Source organism: Schistocerca nitens, chromosome 11 (genome assembly GCF_023898315.1).
Source record: "Schistocerca nitens isolate TAMUIC-IGC-003100 chromosome 11, iqSchNite1.1, whole genome shotgun sequence".
NCBI lineage: Eukaryota > Metazoa > Arthropoda > Insecta > Orthoptera > Acrididae > Schistocerca > Schistocerca nitens.
The window spans coordinates 67,825,190-67,832,852 of record NC_064624.1 but is presented as its reverse complement, the minus strand read 5'-3'; the positions used below and the strand labels follow the sequence as shown (position 1 = coordinate 67,832,852).

General features: G+C 37.0%; 1 protein-coding gene across 9 annotated transcripts in view; it reads right to left on the bottom strand.

Annotated features, from left to right (window-relative positions):
- Window positions 1–1,767: 1,767 nt before the first annotated feature.
- LOC126213145 (zinc finger protein ZFP2-like) overlaps window positions 1,768–7,663 on the bottom strand; it is an 83,181-nt gene continuing 77,285 nt past the window's right edge. For 7 of the 9 annotated variants that reach the window (XM_049940764.1, XM_049940768.1, XM_049940771.1 and 4 more), the window contains one exon: window positions 1,768–5,719. In XM_049940764.1, coding sequence (XP_049796721.1) covers window positions 4,219–5,719 — 1,501 coding nt within the window. In that variant the 3' untranslated portion in view covers window positions 1,768–4,218. The remainder of the gene's footprint in view (window positions 5,720–7,663) is intronic. The other 2 variants (XR_007541085.1, XM_049940772.1) reach the window with 2 other exon arrangements.

The window sequence follows — 7,663 nt, the reverse complement described above, 5'->3', positions numbered from 1 at the left end:
TTGCATAGATCTATCTCATGTGCCATGCACTGTAACCAAAGATATGAAACTATGTCGATGTGCAACTGCCTAGCTCCAACTTGTACAAATTTATGGGTATAAATGTATGAGTGAGTTACACCTGCAGTCCTATGGGGCACACTAGTTAACTTACCCTTAGTAAACGTAGCCACATTAAACAGAAACAATAAAAAATTTTAATAGCAGGAATACGTAATGCAGAATCCAAATAAGTAGCATGAATCTGCAAACTATTTTCACAATTTTATATTTTAGTGAAAAGCAGCTTTTCTAGCTTAAAATGAAACCTGTATCATCTTCCAACAAACTCCATTCACTCAAGTAATTTCAAACAAAAAGTACTCCAATTCTGTTTACAACAATATTTAAAATCATACTTTCTTGATTTATGATTCAGTTTGGACTCAAGTTAACACTAACAGTCTTTCGACAGATGTCTAACAATACAGGTTTCAAAAAGATCCATTTTGGACAGGAGTGCAAGGCAACAATTATCTTGTCTAAATGAGGTTCCTAAGAACTTTTTGGTTATAAAATGCCACCCATATTAGCTTGAAGTGCAGTGGTGATAATGTGAAGACATTCATTACAGCCTTTATGGAATTTGCCACAGATATTTCAGTGGAAAACATCTAAAAGTGGTCAGGAACATCATATGATGATGGCAACAATAACCAGTTACTAATAAAGACATTTGTTTCAGTCTTATTATATAAATACCACATTACAACAATTAATAGCAGTTTATTTTGACAAAGTACTATTGTCAATATTTCCCATTGCTTCTGTCACTTGAAGTCCTATTTTAATATATCACTGTGGGTTACTTAATTTCTGTTCAGAATCTTTAGAATCATCACAAGCGTATTTTCAGTGATGAGACTACTAAAATAGAAGAGTTACAAGCCAGAATTTAAGCTTCATGTGAGTATAGTATTGTAAGTTTGTGAATTCAAGGCTCTGTTCTTATCTGAATAATAATAGTAATGATGTTTGTCTCAGCAAGCATTACTGAGAGAACAAAATATTTTTCTGTTTTGATTAAAATAGACCAACCACAAAAAGCACAGTACCAACAGGAACTGAAGTAGAAATATGCAACTAAGTAGCTGAACAGAATAGTGTAACAACATTACTATAAGGAGAATGACACAATTTAAAATCCATGCAATTTCTTTCCAAGTCACAACCAAAATTTCTAATGAAGTGTGTATGAGGATGGGAGTCCACAAACTATAAATAGATCAACATTCCCTAAATATTTAAAAGCCACAGCAGTATTGCATCCTAGATAGCTGCACACTATTATGTTGCAAGAACCATCATGAGAGATACATTCTCATTACAGTAAAAAGCCACACAGCTGAAAGTGTTGCAAACTTCAGAAATGCCTATCACTTAATAAAAATAGTCTCAAGTTATTGAAAGTATGACAAAACTTAATAAACGAACTACCTCACACCAATAAGAAATTGGTGAGAAGTCGAAAACACTGACCAAGAACAAACATTATGAAATATAAGACAAAGTATTAGTAAAGATTTCTGAAAAACTCAGATTTACTCAGAGAAATTATGGAAAATACACACTATGAAATCAAGTTTAAAGCAGATAACAGACAACCAAAAAAATCAGATTAAAACAAAGCAATTAGAAAGAAAGCACATTTAATAAATTAACTTATTACAATAAAAATTATGCATTTGGATTAAATTCATATTCTAGTAATCACACTGAGCTCTTTTAACTGTCCTTGTGTTTATACAAACAATTGGAATTATAATCTGACACTACATGATGACAGTTTTGCCACTGATGTTTGTACAGTAGTTACATGATATTTAAAAACAGACAAATAATTGAAAGATTTGATGCATAAAATTAATCTTCATTTAATCAGAATTATGTACAGGGATTTTAATACAAATATTTTTCACAAGAAATATGGCACTTAAACTGACAATAGTGTATTGGCATAAAATTTAACGAAGCATGAAAAGTTGAATTACTACACAATGTACCAAAAGATCCTTTTGTGTCAAGATACACTGTTGATCCAAATCATTGTACCCAGTTCCCTAGGAGTGTGTGCTACCCAGTGGCATTTTGGTTATGTCACGTATTAACGAAACTATATAACCAGCAATGAATGGGTAATCATTCTAGTTACAGTATGTGTAAAAAACTGGCATAAATAACTTTGCCAAAGATCAGATGGTTTTGCCTGATGCCTGGGTAAGTGCATCTAAAAAACAGTGAATCTGGTTGGCTGCTCAGATGCTTCTATCATTAGCCTCTATGGAACATCGTTGAAAGATGGGATATCCACAAGTTGACAAAAGGTTGTAGGATTACCATGCATTACCTAGAACAAGGAGATCAGAACCTAGCTGCTTTGTAAAGTGGGATTGATGGCAATCTGTGGAGACAGAAGAAAATGCTTGAGCAGGCACAAGAGTTTCAAGCTATTCAGCATACACTGTTGAACATGAGGCCCCAAGTTATATAACAGCTTCGCATTCCCATGTTGATCTAACAACATTGTCAGTTACTATAGTAATACGAATGGGATAATTGAGATTGGACTGCATACCAATAAAGATGTGTCACGTGTTGGGATAAGTGACATTTCTTGTGGACCAGGTCAATGGTTGTGCCCAGATGTGCCATTATCCAGATGAACAGTCGTTCAACACATGCACAACACAACAGGTGCAGAAAGATGGTGGCAATGTCATGCTATGGGGGATATTCATATGAGACGCCAAGAAGCAGCTGGTCATAATTGGAAGCACCATGACAGATGTGGAGAACACGAACATTTTTGCAACCTCTGTGTCACTTAATGCTTGATGTATTTCCTGAGAGTGACAACATCTTACAGCAGGATAACTGTCCAAATCACAAGGTCAGAATCACACTGCAATGGTTTGAGCATAATGATAACTCACACTGTTGTCTTTCCCACCTCATTAGGTCATTATGAAACGAATTTGGGATGCTATTGCATACTAACTAAACAGCAACAAACTGATAGCCTGCAGTTAATGGGAACTGTGTGAGACGTGTGTAGATATATAGTCCAATTTACTAGTGGAAAACTAACAGCGAACTAATGAGTCCATACCATACAGAAGCACTGTTGTATTGTAGTCTGAAGGTGAATCAAAATGCTACTAGGCAGATGATTACAATTTTTGCCCAATCTCTGCATACTTGCCACCATCAGTTATTTCCTAATGTAGAAGTAGCACAGATAGTTCACATGTGTGCAAATTTTGATCACACAAATAGCATTACTATTAAGGAGGCATACCCCAGTAACATGTTTGCATAATCATGATATTTTTGTATCTTTCTCCATCGTTGAGAAATATAGCATGAGTGATGGATGTGTAATAAACACATTTATGCTGTCGCCTGGGTACTGCCTACAGCTTCATGAATATTTCTTTCAAATAACTAGCAACATACTGGTGAATTCTCTTGAAGAATATGGAGTCCTGATTACTGCATAGGACTTCTACTCAAACGAGTAACAGATATCTCTCGATGCACCAATTTCTGGTAGACAGATCGTTATAGCATGGAGCATTTACAACAAAAAATTGCAATTGTGTGCTTCATATATTGTATTTAGTATGCAACTTCTATGAACATGAAGCTGTGAAAACGGATTTGTACTTTTTTTTGTGACCTTCCTGTAGCACATGCGATCAATATTCATAACACACTTGTGGTCTCCTTTGAACATGTGTAAGTCACACCTCAACAATACTTTGAGTGGTCTCTACGTAATGCGTATTATTGCATGCTTCTAAAGAAGATAGACCAGAGTAAAAGATACCCAGCAAATATCACATCTGTGTAGCCTTTTTTTCAGTGTGCAGTGATAGCTGTTTCTTTAGGTTACTAGAGTTTTTATACAATTTGCCATAAATACTACATTTGTGTTGTCATTTACCGGTGTGTACTAATGATTTCCTTGAGATTACCAGAGGAAGAAAAATATTTGCCGCAAGTATCATATTTGCGGGGGCTCATTCCTGCGTGTATTAATTTCTGTGTTTTTAGATGACCCAGTTCTGAAAACGATTTGCCACCAACATTGACTTTGTGTGGTCCCTGTTCAGTGTGTATTAATTCTTGTTTCTTGAGACTGCCCCATTGAGGAAACGATTTACCACAAACACTATATTAGTAGGGTCTCTTTCCCATGTGTGTCAACAAATGGCTCTTGAGATGGCCCGACTGAGTAAACGATTTTCCACAAACATCGCATTCGTGGGGTCTCTTTCCTGTATGTATTAATTCGTGTGTCTTGAGACTGCTCGACTGAGTAAACGATTTTCCACAAACACGGCATTTGTGGGGTCTCTTTCCCGTGTGTATTAATTCGTGTGCCTTGAGATTCCCCGAACCTATAAACGATTTGCCACAAACAGTACATTTGTAGGGTCTCTTTCCTGTATGTATTAATTCATGTGTCTTCAGACTGCTCGATTGAGTAAACGATTTTCCACAAACACGGCATTTGTGGGGTCTCTTTCCCGTGTGTATTAATTCATGTGCCTTGAAATTACACAAACCAATAAACGATTTACCACAAACAGTACATTTGTAGGGTCTCTTTGCTGTATGTATTAATTCGTGTGTCTTGAGATTGCCCGACTGAGTAAACGATTTTCCACAAACACCGCATTCATGGGGTCTCTTTCCTGTATGTATTAATTCATGTGTCATGAGATTGCTCCACTGAGTAAACGATTTTCCACAAACACGGCATTTGTGGGGTCTCTTTCCCATGTGTATTAATTCATGTGCCTTGAGATTCCCCGAACCAATAAACGATTTGCCACAAACAGTACATCTGTAGGGTCTCTCTCCTGTATGTATTAATTCATGTGTCTTGAGATTGCCCGACTGAGTAAACGATTTTCCACAAACATGGCATTTGTAGGGTCTCTTTCCCATGTGTATTAATTCGTGTACCTTGAGACCGCCCGAACGAGTAAACAATTTACCACAAACATCACATTTGTGATGTCTCTTTGCACTTAGCACAGTGTGGACATTAACATGATCACTTGTACACATAATTCCATAGTCATCACATCTGAGTTTCTCTGCAACTTGTGTCACGGTATGTGTATTGCATATGTCACTAAAGGATTTCCTTAAAGTTTTCCTGGTTTCCTTGGATGAAGATTGCTTCTCAGTCTGTTCCACAATTTCTTCTCGTACACTTTCTAAGGTGATGTTGTTTTCATGGTCATCACTGCATTCAAGTTTCTCACTGTTGGCAGCTGATAATGCTTGGTCACCCTCACTCATTCTCAAATGTTCTTTCAAGCTGTCATCAGTGGGCAATACCTCACCACATGACTTACACACATATGCAGGTGCCTGCACACCATCAATGTGGATGAAGATATGCATTATGAGTCTGTATTTTGAAGGGAAGCTCTGTAGGCAGAAACTACAGTTAAACTTATGGAATTCCTTTTCCCTGATGCTACAACTTAATCTTGTGCCACATAAGCTGTCTTCTTGTGAACTCCGTAACTTGCTATAGTTATGAGACATACTGAAATCTGTTGACATCTCTGTATCTATCTCCAGATCGTCATCGACTAGTCCTTGATGTAATGCTTCTTGATACGAAACGTTACAGCTGTCACCAGCACTTTGAATGAAACTGAGGAAGGAGAAAAGAGGTGTGAAATTACACGATACAAATAACAGTATTTCACCATCCACAAAATCAGGGACTTTAAACCGAAAGATAAAAATGTATGGGTGTCACAGATAACTTATTCAGTACATGTAAGTGATTTAAAATTATCATGACATTCTGCCAGAGCGATAGAATTTTTATAAGGCAAATGATCACAGGAAATTCAATAACAACCAGTCTCATTCAGTGCTGACTGGGTTTCCTAATTTTTTAGTAGGTACTGTCATTTAAAAAAGTCTTGTAATATTTTTAAAATACTGTTCAACAATCTTTTAGACCAAATTATTACTATTATTAGATATAATATCCTCCAGTTTTTGACATAACAGTTTCCACCCAAAGATAAAGGAAAAGAAAAGAGAAATCAATGATTTTAAAATTAAAATAAATCACTCTCACAAGTGGATTTTTCTTTTTTTGGAGAACACTTTGAGCTTAGAGTATAAATTCTTAAAAGCACTCATGATAAGTTTATTTCACAAAGCAATGAAGCATGGCATTTTATTTGATTCCAAATGAATCCCCAACTACCACAAACATCACATTTATTATTGGCTAGGTAGTATGGCCATCAACCAGGTGGACAACACCTGTACAGGAACACATACATAAATTTCCAGACTGATGAACAAATGTGAATGACACACACAAATTATTCCAACATTAGAGTGTGTTGTTAGCAGCACAGCTTATGTGTAGCCCTTTCTAATTGACATATTGTCTGTCAGGGAGGATGCCAATGCAGTTACAGCCTCCCATTCGAAAGTATCTTCACAACTCCTTGTCCCCTGGAGTTCCAAAACATCCTCAACTGAATCACACACCCCTATCAATGGTGACATCAGCACAAATCATGTACAGTCCAGCCTACCATAGTCTTCTGCGAACAAGTGATGGCAGTAGGTGCATGGTCTACCTGTGTGATATCTGGGTCCAATCATTCCACCTGCAGCTACCCCATGCCATCACAATGGAACTGGACATCTTTGAGCTTCCCAATGAGGTCATTTGAGTGTGGATATGGCTGTGGGTGTGTAGGAGCATGCACATACTTGCATGCTATTATTCTATCCTGATTGCTGCTTTTGACTGTTTTGCTTTTTGATGGATATGTGGTTTCAAGTAACCAATGACAGTGAAACATTACAGTTTGCTTTAATCAAAAACTGAAATTTTGCTGCAGTAGATGGCTGTCCAACGAAATATATTAAGAAATTTTTCTGTCTTGAGTTCGCTCATAGAGGTTAGCCTTAATAGCTCTGAACAAAATAATCATGATCTCAGTTGTGCTGCAGATTGTTAATCTCTGTTTTCTTGGATATACTGCAACTCATACAGTTGTGGTAAGGTTAGGGCATGAGTTTAAATTCAAGGCTACAAAAGGCTGTCTAAAATCATCAGACGCTAAGTTAATGAAGAATATTATATCCCACTGACTACAGTGCTGTATGTTGAATTTAAAAAGAACACGCCTTTTGGGTATGCCCTATGTAGGTATATTTCTTATACAGTTGCTTCCACATCTGCCAGATGTGGCTGAAAACACCTCCCACTTTCAAAGCTTACAGATGGCATAGATGGCAGGCACTGACTTTCCCCAAACACTCCTTTGTACACATATACAAGGACACAGCCACAATTACACACATTTCCAACATATTATCAGATTAGGGAAAGGCAGTGTATTCCAGCCATTCACATTCTCAGGATGGAGCAATATCCTTCAAATGTACGCTGGATGTGAGTGCGTAGTTGCTTGGATTCTACAGACCAGGTATGCCACATGCTGATCGAAGTTTTCTTGTCATTTGGCTTACAGTTGGTGAGGGCCACTTTACAGTAATTATTGTGCAATGTATCATTTTCCCCTGGGTTCAGTAGAACAGGTAAGATTGCTTTCTCACA